Source organism: Helobdella robusta (genome assembly GCF_000326865.2).
Source record: "Helobdella robusta unplaced genomic scaffold HELROscaffold_9, whole genome shotgun sequence".
Lineage (NCBI taxonomy): Eukaryota > Metazoa > Annelida > Clitellata > Rhynchobdellida > Glossiphoniidae > Helobdella > Helobdella robusta.
In genome coordinates, this window is record NW_008705512.1 from 3406156 (window position 1) to 3420373 (window position 14218).

At 31.7% G+C, this 14218-nt stretch overlaps 1 protein-coding gene across 1 annotated transcript; it reads right to left on the reverse strand.

The window, feature by feature from the left end:
* Positions 1-312: 312 nt before the first annotated feature.
* Positions 313-7301, reverse strand: HELRODRAFT_166253 (hypothetical protein; the record flags this gene model as incomplete). The annotated part of the gene is made up of 5 exons (XM_009033226.1): positions 313-359; positions 711-850; positions 2918-3073; positions 5962-6294; positions 7252-7301. 5 exons carry the CDS (start codon positions 7299-7301, stop codon positions 313-315), a joined length of 726 nt encoding a protein of 241 aa, XP_009031474.1.
* Between the last annotated feature and the right edge of the window lie 6917 nt (positions 7302-14218).

A 14218-nucleotide genomic window follows, 5' to 3' on the forward strand; every position in this document is an offset into this window, starting at 1 on the left:
AGCATTAAATGTTTTATAATATATATGTACATATATAATAAACCAAACTTCAAAAAAAAATATTCAAATATTTTTATATTGTATATTCATACTCAAAATATTCTTAACATATGTACCATAAATAAGCTAGAAAATCAACAACAACAGCAAACACAACAACACAGCATAAGCAAGGGAATTAGCAATGCCATATCGCAAACATAAAACAACACAACATCAACATTTGCAACGACACGTAACAGTTAAAAGAGCGGAAACAACACTTTAACTGTATATCTCAAAATTTTATTAGTAAAAAGAGGTCACCGCCTATCACATAAAAATTCGAGTAATGCGAGCTTCGCAATTTTTTATGTGCACTGTGTGTGTGTGTTTGTGTGAGTGCGTGTGTGTAATTGTGTGTGTGTGTGTGTAATTGTGCGTGTGTATGTGTGTGTGTAATTGTGTGTGTGTGTGTTTGTGTGAGTGCGTGTGTGTAATTGTGTGTGTGTGTAATTGTGCGTGTGTATGTGTATGTGTAATTGTGTGTGTGTGTGTTTTTTAATGTTACAATAATCTCATCCCAATCCTAATCAGTAACCAAAATAACATCAAAAGCAACAGCACCAACAACATTACATCAACAGTTCCAACTACAACAACAACAGCAACAGCAGCAACAACAACAATAGCATCATCAACAGCAGTCAAAACAGGACAACAAACCTAACCGGCATACTTAGCTCCAATTTGTTCGGTTAGTATTTGATTGGTGGAGTCTTCTACATTGATGGAACTGACGTCCAGGTCGAGCGGATAGTTGTAGAATTTGTTCGTGTCAAATATGGCGCTGCTAGTGTGGTAGCAATAGCTGTTGGTGGGTGAAGTTTGGATTAGGTTGTCGGTGATTAAACCTTATTTTCTAAGAAAAAATTGAATTCAATTTTAAATGTTTCTTAAAATTTAGTTTAGTTTACACGTCAAAGTTGATTATTGAGAAATTGTTTAGTTTTATATTTTTTATTTAAATAACACTCTTCATATTTTACGGATGATATCGTTTTCTTTATCAATACGTCATCGTCGTCGTCGTCATCATCGCCTTTGAAGCCAGTTTTCTTTAGTAAAAAAAACAGAAAATGAGATTTCATCGAACCTGTCAATCAGAAAAATTTTCATCGCCCCATGTAGCTAACCTAGGTCATTAAAAAGTCAAAGTTTATCTCTTTAAATTTTTTTCACCAAGTCTGCCTACAACTTTTTTTATAGATGAAATTAGAAAAATGAGAACCAAAAACTTAGACATGTGATTGTATTATAGTATTGCACATAGTATTTCTATTTTAACTTTGGTTTTTACTCTACAGAATTCTGACACTCAGTCTATACTTTTCATCTTTCAAAATGCCCAATCCATCTTAATCTTTTATTCAGGGGCTTACTTCAACACGCATTCTAAACATTAAAATTTTCTCAACACTTCATAACTTATTTGTTAAATCAAATAAAAATAATGTTTGTGAATTAAGTATGTAATTTTGTGAGTCATAAATTTGTTTAAGCCTATGTTTCTCTAACTAAACCATTTTGTCCAGTTCTTTCTTCTTTGAGGCCTAGGTCATTTTGTCATAGTTCGCTTGTGAGGTACGTCATTCTAAAACATTGATTTTTTCAAATTTTGAAAATTGGATAATAATGGACGAGTATTTTACGTTTGATTTTATTTTTAAATAAATATAATAGCGTAGAACTGATAATATTTCAAAGAAAATTGCAAAAAAATTAGATTCTTAAACTTGAAAGAAATACTAATCAGAGTTTGAAGTATGGTCAGATGAATGTGACACTGCAAGCTTGAGTGCTTTTGACAACTGTCCGCATTATTTTAATGGGTGTGTTGAGCTGAAGTGATTAGTTCTATTTCTTGTTAGTTTAATTGGTGTAGGAATCTTTTGAAGTTATAAAATAATTTTTTTTTGTCAAATTGAAATTTCAAATAAATTTGGTATCAATTAATATTTCGAATTTTGTTTGAAGAGGTTTCAAATGATTGACAAATTTTAAATATAATGAGAAAAAATTGTTTTAATTCGTCGTTTTTTTCATCTTTATCACCTCTCTCTATCCAGTTGTGTGTGTGTGTGTGTGTGTGTGTGTGTGTGTGTGTGTGTGTGTAAGTGTGTGCGTGGTTTGTGTATGTGTATGTGTGCGTGTAAGTGTTATTAATCACTTTATTGTTTTTAATGGTTCAGTGTTGTTGTAAAGATATCGCGGAAAACAACAAATCACATTCGTGAAGTCCTTGTGTAACTTGTTGAATATCATCACATTTCAACTACTACGAAGTGTTAAAAATCGGGTTTTGAGGAGGTTGATGGTCGCCAATGTCCCGAAAGGAGAAGGCACGAGAAAGAAAGAAAAAGTGTTGTTGTAATAATTTATTTTTCTAAAATTATCAATGTTTTTCTTTTTCTCCTTTGAATGGCACAGCAAATTAAACTGTCATTTCAAATTCCGTCATTGTCAAATGCTTACAGAAACTATCGAACCCAGCCCCACTACATCGTCATATCGAATGTGAAGAGTACATCCATTCCGTCAATATTCAATATATTTTTCATTGATTGAAACACAATCGCGGTTTTTATTTGGTATTAGAATTGTTTAATTTAATCATTCATTTGTTGGTTTGTTTGTTTGTTTGTTTATATAATCAATCGTTCGTTCATTCTTTCATTGATTTTGTTCATTCATTCTTCTGTTGAATGATTTATGTACTTATCCATTTTTTCCAATCAGATCTAAACTTTTTTTAGAGGATAACTTTCATGATATCCAACAAAATAGCCTGATCAGAGCTCTACCTATAGAGCACTAACTACTGACACAACAAACAAATCACACACACACAGACACAAACACAAACAAACAAGCAAACTAGTTGTACATGTCGTTGTCAATGTTGTTTGCACATTTTCTGTCAATGATGTAATTCGTGTTGTTGTGGCTGACTTTGTGGCTGCTGTTGCAGCTACTGATGTTGTTGTTGTAGTTGATGTTGTTGTTGTAGTTGATGTATAGGAAGGATATTGCACTGTGGGTTCATTAGAGCATGGTGAATGGACATCTTTCTATACGTTTATTGGACTTTTTTAACGCGCCGGCTTTTTCTTATGTATTAACTAACAAATGTTCTTGTATTATTTTTCAGATAATGGCTCTAGTTAATTTCACGCCGATCATACTGTACATCTGGAATTCATCTTTTTGTTGCCGTTATCATAATTTTAAAAAAGATTAATACATTTTTGTCGTTGTATCAAGAATGTTGTTTTTATTTGTTGCCACTTGGTTTTATAGCAACATTGTACGTACATAGTATATAAAATAATTTACATCACAAGATATTATTTGATTAGTACTCTTTATATGGCTTGAGTTAATATAGTTATATAAATATGCCTCTTTTTAGGTGTATGTGTAAGTGCATATATATATATATATATATATATATATATATAAATATATACATATATATATGTGTGTTTGTTAATTGTTATATTCACTTCTTTAGTTTTGTGGCATATTACACACACATTCACTCACACACACACACACACACACACACACGCACGCACACACACACATACTCAAACACTTTTATTTGAGAAAATTTTTCATAGGTTTCTAATGGACTGAGTAGAATTTATGTTTTTTACGAACATGTACATTTATTTATTAATGCGAAATATTAGTTTGCGTTTTGTTGTTTGAAAAATAAATTCACTTTTTAAATAGAAAACTTAACTTAAGAAAGCTTTGTTAATTATTCAAAGTTTGGGATTGACATTTGGCGTTTGTAAGGCAAGCAAATAAACAAACACACACACACACACACACAAACACACACAAACACACACACGTACACGTTGTAAATCTTGTCAAGAAATGATGAAAGTATTGAATTTTCATTATATTCGGTATTGTCAGTTTTAATTTTGCGTTCCATACCACAAGGCACTTAGTGAAGAAAATTATTTTTCAAATATGTTCATCAACAATTGAAGAACCAGTAAAACACCTAACGTTCACAAATTTGTACTTGAAAATCTGATGAAAACACTTAATATTTAATGGCCCTGGCTCATATTAGTACATATTATTATGTAGATGATAATTTAGGTTAGGAGGTATAAGTAAATATAAGTTATATATAAATATATGTTAAGGTATGTATTTGTAATGATAGTTAAGTTATAATAGTAATTCACGACGAGACAGCAAACTCACAGACATAAAGTAGCTTAATATAAAATAATAAAATGTATTAATCAGAACATATAAAACTTTGTATAATAAGAATGAGGTGACATACAAAAGGGACTGACTGGTTAGAAGGAGTTAGAAAACTAGTTAAGCTCTAGTTAGAAGGAGTTAAACAACTAGTTGAGCTCTAGTTAGAAGGAGTTAGACAACTAGTTAAGCTCTAGGGAGCGAGGTCTGCTGGTATTTAATAGGCGAGCACATAAGTTGAGAGGAGAGTTATCCTAGTTAAGTTAGAGTTATCTTTTTAACACGCTTAAAGCTCTTGAACACTGTTCATACACTTTTACACATTATTATTTGCGTAACTCTTCATATTTTATATTTTAATTCTCAATTTTAAGTTTTGTTTTTTTACTTCATTAAAAATAATAATACAAAATTACAACTAACAATTAAGCAATAAAAATATTATTAACAATAATGGGTGAGTCATTTCTCGTTCGATTTCAATTATTAAACTTTATAACATTTTGAACACTAACTAATACTCAACACACGTGTCACCAATTAGTCATCTCTCTTTATTATATGTACATGAACAATGTCGACTTATTCAACGTTGAGCGAGCGAGTTTACAGAAACAGAAAGATTTTCCCCAAGAACAAACGATGTTGTTCGTTCAGTAACCGTCGTAAAAGGGTGAAGAGCGAGCAATATAACAATATTTCAACGTTAGCTACCTAATTTAAGCCAAATGTTTTACGTGCTTTATTTTTTACCAAAATATTTTATTTTGAATTTATCGAACAAATGAAAAATATTTTTGTGAAACATTTTTCAGGCAATGTTTTCAACATTTGATTATATTTCTACGGGGCTTTTTGTGCATTGAATGTTTCCATCAGAATTTTACAACTGATTTTATTAACAAATAGTTTTTAGAGTTTCTCAAATTAAAGATTTTTTTTTACTATAAAAAATACAAATATTAATTTAATATCCGTCTATGTGGAATGAAATTTATCTAAATATTTTGATTTTAATTTAGAAACTGTTGGCCCGCGTTAAGGATTTCGTTATCTAAATTGCTTTTCAGATCGTATCGTCCAACTCAAAATTGACATTTTTTGCATTTCCTGCTTCAAATTGATAACAAATAAAACTGAAATAAAATGAAATAAAAAAGTCAATCTTATTCAGACTTACTTTACCTGCAAGTAAAACTCGGTATGAATCATTAGATGGTGGTTAAAAAAGTTAAAGGTCAAGGTTAAAGATCCTAGGTTCAGAGGAGCCAGCAACACACAAACAGCTCATATGAATACACACTAAATGACGCATCACACACGAAGCATGTGATAGGCCGAGATCATTTTGTCAGATTCGAACCAGGTCACTGCGAAACAGCACTTGGCGATCTTAACCACTGGCCTATCAGACGGCCCTAAATAGAAACAACATCAATAGACTCGACAGCAGGACACGCAACAGTAGTCAGAAACAACAACGAGCAACACACGTAATAGCCACAACATCAATAGACTCGACAGCAGGACACGCAACAGTAGTCAGAAACAACAACGAGCAACACACGTAATAGCCACAACATCAAATAAATAACGACTGACAACAACGACACATAATCACATCAAACATCTTATAAAAGCGGTGCAAAAACTAAAAATGATGTGGCGCTAAAACAGTGAGTGACTAACTTTTGTATGAGGGTGACGGTATGCAACGGTTCAAAGAGCACCTTCATTCTACGCCAGCCAAATGCCGGCAAGAACTGTCTGATAATAAAGGACGCCAACTTATCAGACGAAGCTTTCATACTGGTTAAATAGCGAAAATTTTTTCTTCCTTCAGCCGAAGAACCCTTGAACGAATGGGAAAAACCGCCAGCAGAAGTTATTGGGATTCCCCAGGCTCCAGCATATCGACCAATCGGAGCAAGGGAATACTCGCAGACGGGTCCAAAAATGGAGTCAATGGAGTAACTCATGTAGATGTTGAAAAATGTCACCGGATCTACAGCTGAGTTACATCTGTGCAGTAAATGAGTGAGTGAGTGCGTGAGTGAGTAAGTGAGTGCGTGAGTGAGTGAGTGAGTGAGTGAGTGAGTGAGTGAGTGAGTGAGTGAGTGAGTGAGTGAGTGAGTGAGTGAGTGAGTGAGTGTATGTAGCAGATGTGAAAATTGTAGCAGTTAAATAATTCATGTGCAATAGCAATAAAACCAAATAATATTTCCAAAAAATTTCACAATACAAAAAAAACTTCTCAATTTCTAGCTAACAGATACGAATAAAAAACCGTTGTATAAAAAAAGAACATTTAAAAATTCTCCCATTCCTCCACTGTCATCATTAAAATGAATTTCTTTCTTTAAATTTTCATCTCACTGCAATTAAATTTTTTCGGCGATAAAAGCCTGCATTGCTTCGTTAATCACGTGACACGCGGAAATACCCAAAAATACGCGCGCCACAAAGACATCTATCTATATACCTCTCCACATACAGACACACACACGCGCATACGCACACACACACAAACAAACACACAGACACACACACTCTAAAATACTTTTTATGCATATGTGTGTGCGTATCTCTTATGTCATACACACACACACAAACCCACACACACACACACACACACACACACATAATATAATGTATGTATACACATATAAACATACAGACATATACATACACACACACATATATGTGCTCGGTTGAAATGTTTTTAAAGTGTATTGATTAATAAAAGACAAACGATCAACACAAAATTTATGCGCAAACAAGACGAACAGATAATAAGCAAACAAAAAAAACAATGACAAATAGATACTCTTATGTACGTACCTATACACGTACACATATACATAAGTACATATTTGCGTACACATGTACGTTTGTATTTATGTATGTGTGTAGGAATGTATGGATGCATGAATGAATGTAGCAAACAATACAACGCAGAAAATATCCTAAAGCACATACAAGTATAGGTACATATCTACATTTCCGGGATACATACATAATGCATACATCGTATGTGGAAGAGCGTATTGAAGATGTACAGTAAGAAAAAAAAGTGCACCTACTAACAAATTTAAACACCCCCACAAAAATTTTCAGTTTTGACCATTTTCAGTTTTGACCTCTTGTCAAAAATGCCTGGCTATGCACTTGCATATATAGAGATTTGTTGTAACTCAGTTATCATTTTACAGTGTCATCTTGCATGTCGTAAAGGTTTTTGAGGCTGTCAGATTCAAATATTTTGAAGAATATTGAAAACTTCAGTTATTTAAAAAGCAAGGTGACTTAATCATTCCTTGTTTATTGATTTTTGTTGTTTAAAAAAATAAAATAAATAATTCATGGAAAAATTTAGAAACATTTCAACATCATATATATATATGTACAGTTTGTCCTGCATTGTAACATGCCAGCAAATATACACTTCAGGACCTTACATAAAAATTTTAATATTTTTTTACATGCAATACATTTCGCATACAATTTTATACTATACCCCAACATACAAACAAACATACAAACAAACAAATATACATACAAATATACAAACAAGCAAACATACAAAGATACAAAATATAAACTAGCATACAAACAAACAAACAAACAAACTCAATAATACATACTCAGGATTATGTAGATATAGTAATTTGTTGCGTGCGCTAAAATTACGTATCGTAATTACGACAAAACGTAAAAAGTTCAGACCGGAAAATTTTTATTACAAATTTTTCTACATGCAATGAGAGAGAGAATATTTTTTTCAAACTAGAAATGCACTTGATGCTGTCATGCCTATGAATTTTAAATTATTTACAATGCTGATATAGAAAATTTAAATTTCATTTTTTGTTCGCCATTTTGTGTTTTCAGCTCAAATAAGTTAACAATATCCATAATAAAAAGTCTTAATGAGTAGTTTGCTGGTTATGATGGTAATTTTGATGTAGTTGGTTGTGAATTCATCCAAAAAAATTATTATTTATGGGAGAACTAATAATTTTAATATGAATAATAAGTATTGTAATAATTAATGATGATGAAATGGCCAATGAATATGATAATGAAGACTATAATGGTGACATCTGATGATGATGATAACATGACATTGGTGTTGTTAGTAATGAAACCCACGATAATGATGAAAGCAAAATATGTAAAAATGAAAAAGACATGATACAATTTTGTAATACAAAATTTGTAATTAGGATGATTAACTAGTATAATAAATAACTCAATTGCCGGCTACAATGATCGAGTAACATTTTTTCTCCAGCTTATTTTATTTAATTTTTTTTTAAATTTTTTATTTAAATTTTTTTTAAATTCTTCAGAGAAAAATTTTTTTTTTGGAAATACAAATTAAATTTATATTATTAACGACGCGACTGTGAGATAAATAATTCATTTTATTTTTTTTTTAATTAACAAAGAGCTACAGAAATTCAACTCATCCATTATCCAGGATCCATCTTTGACGTCATCTCCAAAGAATAAAGTGAATGAAATAAAGACAATTATGAAAATGATGACGACAACTATGGTGATGACGAAGACGATGATGATGATGATACGGATGATGATGATGATGAGGATGAAAGTAAGGATGATGATGATGATGACGATGAGGATGACGATGATGATGATGATTACGATGATGATGACGATGATGATGATGATTGTGACGATGATGATGACGATGACGAAGACAATGATGATGACGATGATGCTGATGATAATGATGAGGAGGAGAAAGATAAAGGTAAGGATGATGTTGATGATGATGACGATGATGGTGATGGTTATGACTTTATGAGAGAAATGAGAGATGATGATCAAACACAATAACGTTGATGATGGACGACGATGAATTCTAAGAACGGAAGTTAAAAATACCAAAGATCATAAAAGCAGGATGTGCATCGTAAACAATATTCCTGACGAATTGCAACGTTGAAAAAAGGGACAAAAAATGAAACTGCAATGATGAACAATATGTCATCGTGCCAATAACGTCGAACCCCTATATATTTATTCTAACTCTCTCTCTCTCTCTCTGTCTCTCTCTCTCTCTCTCTCTCTCTTTCTCTCTAACTTTTCTCAATTGTCAATTGTCTAACTTTAAATTTTTATATGATTACATATATTGTAATTCTTGCACTTGCTCTCTCTTTCTTTCTCTCTCTCTTTTTTTATCTCTCTCTTTCTTTCTATATGTCTAAATCTTTCTTTCTTTCTCTCTTTTTCATCTGTCATTTTTTCATCTTTTTTCTCTCTTTCTCATTTTCTCCTTCTATGTTCTCAATTCTTTCCATTTTTTTTTAAGTTTCCACGTTTTGCTTTATTTATGTAAATAAAACATATTTTCAAATACATACACACTCACATATGTGGAAGCTTTTCATATAAACTAGACCGCGCATAAATTTGACAAAAGTTTGGTTTATGAACTCAATAAACTTGAAAATGGCCATGAAGTTTTTGTTGGAAAAATTGCACATCTAAGCTGTGTGTGTTTGTGTGTATGTGTGTATGTATGTGACTATGTGTGTGAGAAAGAGGGAGAGAGTGTGTGTGTATGTGTGTATGTGTGTGTGTGTGTGTGTGTGTGTGTGTGTGTGTGTGTGTGTGTGTGTGTGTGTGTGTGTAGTAGAGTTAAGAAAAGAACTATAGTTGATTGCTATCAGTGATGAATTCAATGCAATCGCATGAGGCAACAATGTAAATAAATTAGCACATGTTTCAAAAATTGTACTAGAAACATAAAAAAATGAATTATGTGGAAAATGACAGATCCTCCTATCTGATTAATATTTTTTATGTGTTTGCATATTGTAACGCTCACAGGTACTAGGGAGAAAAGGCTGAAAAATTGAGATTAATGAGAAATGTTCGATTGAAAGATTTTCTGGACGTTTATTAATTTTTCTCTATTTTCGCAAAAAAATACTGTTTAGCACATTTTACATTTGTTTGAATATCCAGAAAAGAAAATATACTGAAGAAAAAATGTTTTAAAACTTTTTTCTCTCTCCAAAAATTGTGAAACTTATAAAGATATTTATTTTCTAAAGATGAAAATTTTCATTATTACAAAAGGTATTTTGATACATTTTACAACTTCGAATTTATGATTGAAGTATATTGTGTGAGTCTTTTGTCTTTGATATGTGTATAAAAACCGCAGAATATTTTTTCATGTTTACTTTTGAAACCGTTTTATTTGCATTTACACGCCAAGTTTGTTGCTCTTGTTCAGGTTGCTTCATACAAGATGATCTCTAGCACATGTGAAATATGTTATCTTTGTGTATTTATTAACAAAACTGTGGGTTAATGGCGTGTTGGTTGGAGTATACAATCACTCATTTCAATGAGACCTTAGATCATTCGTGAAATATTTTTGTGTTGTTTTCCAACTAAACACTTTCATTTAATTAAATTTGATTGACAATTCTGCTCATATGCATTGTTGAACAGGAAATAATTTCTTCAATGTAGTTCCGTTAAGCTGAATTTACGACGTGACTGAATTTAACTTCAAGAAGTGTTTGTTTAATTTTTCTAAATCGTAAATTAGTTTAAGCGTAAAACAAACAATTCGGAGAATGTTTCTTTGAGAAATAAATTTTCGCTCCCATCTGCTGTCAACCCTATTTGAAGTTTTTCCATTGTACCTACCTTTTTTAAGTTGATTGCAATAGGAGATTTCGTTACAAGTTACATTAGAATTAGTTTGAAAATTAAACCGGGCGGGTCCAGTTTTACTTAAATTCATTGAATCGTGTTGTTTAAAAGACAAAACCTGGAGCAGGGATAATGACAACTTTTTATTTGCATCATTTTATTCTAAATTTAATTTTTCTATTAGTTATTTGACATAAGTAGATTTAAAATATTTTTAAAATAATGACCCTTTACGAACAAGCACGCCTGCTTAGTCAATCAACAAACCAACCATTCAATCCATTCAATCAATCAATTTTCAATAATTCGTTCAGTCGTTTAACCAACTAATCAATCAATCAATTTTCAATCGTTCAGTCAGTCAACAATCAATCAACCAATCAGTCAATTAACCAACTAATCCAGAGGTGGGCAAACTACGGCCCGCTAGCCTCATGCGGCACGCGATGCTATTTTATGCTTGCTCGCCAAAAAGCCAAAAAAAACGTTGTCAGCCAAACGTTATGACCAAAAAAAGAGCCACAAATCTTAAAAAAATTCTTCTCCGGGTCGAATAAATTTGCTATTTAAGTACATATGCGGCCCTTCAAAGGTAAAATAGTTCTCAATGCGGCCCTCACAGCAAAATGTTTGCCCAACCCTGAACTAATCAATCAATCAATTTTTAATCATGCAGTCAATTAATCAATCTATCAATTTTCAATCATTCAGTCAGTAAACCAAGCAATCAAACAAACAACCACTTGAACCATCATTGAAGCAAGCAAAAAATGGAACACTGCCTCATAAATCAGGTAGCCAAATGAGCTGTCCAATCGATCTATCAAACGTGCAATCAAGTGTTTCAACCCCCAACCAATCAAATATTCTATCACTTAATTCATCCCTCAATCAATCAGTCATTTATTCATTCAATCAATCAATCGATCACCCAGCCAATCAATCTCTTCACTATTCTCTTGAATGGGGTTTTAAAAAGTTCGCAATTTAAATGATGGAATGAGGTTCAAATCTTTTTTTTTCACTGAAAAAATGCTAGACTAAGCACATGTACGAAATACCAAAAATTGCATTTTTTTTAAATAAAATTTTATTAAATATTTATTCGCTATTTAATTCGTTAATTTTATTTTAATTTTTATTTCATTGTAACTTTAATTAATTTAATTCAAATGAAAGTATATTAATTACAAAATAGCATTAAATTTCCTTTTAAAAATTTTTCATGACGCAATTGTTTGTCATTAGTCTATATCTTAGCGTATTTAATCTGAGCGGCCAAATGCTGTTACATCCACTGGGTTAGTATTATTTGCTTCTCCCGTTGTTTCAAATACCCAAATTCAAAATGTAATAACATATCTCTCACAAGTTTGATTCTAAAGGTATATCACCACACAAATAAAACATGGGCAGTCGTGCAGTCTGCTCACATCGCATTCAAACTAGATCAGCCTGGCCCTGTTGGTTGGAAGGCGATCACGAGACACGGCACTTCTGATGCCTGTGCCACCCCAATGACACCAAATGGTTCATTAACGGACCCATCCATCAATCGTTCGATAGACGCGTCAATCTTATTAATTCTTCATTTCTTCATTTCTTCCTCCCTTCATTCATTCATCCATTCATTCGTTCGTTCGTTCGTTCGCCCGTCCCTCCGTCTATCCATCCATCCATTCATTCGTTCTTTTTCTAGGCATGTGCGCGTTAGGAACTAAATTTTCATCAATTTGTGTATTATCTTATATACATATGTATATATACACGTGTGTGTGTGTGTGTGTGTGTGTGTGTGAGTGTGTGTGTGTGTGTGTGTGTGTGTGTGTGTGTGCGAAATTCCAAACAAAATTTTCAAACAAACAAACAAAAAACAACAGTCGGGAAATGTATGTAAAAAATTGATTTTCGTTCATCCATCAATCAAATGATTCAATATTTGCATCCACGAAACTTCAATTTTCAATTGAATTCATTAAAAATATTTTTTTCTTCAAGAAAACATTTCTATGAAAGTTTTTTTTATGAAATTGTTCTGCCTGAACAATTTAAAATTTTGAAAACCAGTCGAAATTTTAAAATGCATCTATTACTCTACTACTATTATTATACCTCACTCTATTACTATCTCACCTGATTCTAAGAACTCTTGATGTTTCTCACAAGTTTCGTAGTCTAGGTTTTATTTTTGATTCTAGTATGTCTCTTTCTTCTCAGATAAATAGTGTTGCTAGAAGTTCTTACATTCAATCTACGTAGAATAAAAAAACTTTTGCTTTTTCTTGATGATCCTACTCTTCTCCTTCTTATTACTTCGCTAGTCTTGTCTAGGATTGGTTGTTGTAACTCTCTCTACTATGGTTTTCCTGATTCTACACTTTATCTTTTAAGTAATGTTTTAAACTCTTCGGCTCGTCTAGTTATTCGTGTCTTTTTATTTTCTCATATATTTCCATATATTGTTATCTTGCACTGTCTACCTATAAAAAAGAGAAAATTTATTAAAATTTGCACATTTATGTAGAAGTCTCAATCTAAATTATTAATTTCTAAGTACTTATCAGATATAAAAATAATATTTGAACCTAAACGCTCAGGTTTACGATCGTATTCTTGTTCTCACTTCTTCTTAACTTGTGTAAAACACTTTTTTGCTAAATTTGCAGTTGCTTTTCCTGGCCATTTTCTCTGGAACTCTCTATCTCCTTCTTTGATTACCTCTCCATCGGTTACGAAATTCAGAGCGGATCTCAAGATCCATCGTTTTGCAAAATTCATTGATGAGCGCTGTTGAACATCGCGGAAATAATTGATTGATTAATTGGTTCAAATCCATAACTCATTTCTTTGAACACTTTTAAACGGTGTTGTTAAAACTGGTTTCTCGCACAGCGGCTCTTAAAAAAATATAATGCTATTCAAACTTATTTTAAATACATACATATATATATATATATATATATATATATATATATATATATATATATATATACATATATATATATATATCACAGAAAACTTGTTTTAAGAAAATAAAGATATGCATCATTCATTTAATTCTAACTATCAATCTTATTTAGCCAAAAAAATATCATTTTCGTATCAATGATCTTGTTTTTCGAAACTTTTTGATGTCATTCAATCAATCAATAAAGTCGATTTATATAGTGCAATTTCCAAGAAGCAAGTGCTCTAATTTTTCCATGCATCATTTAAACAAATCCTCAAACTTTACTTCATT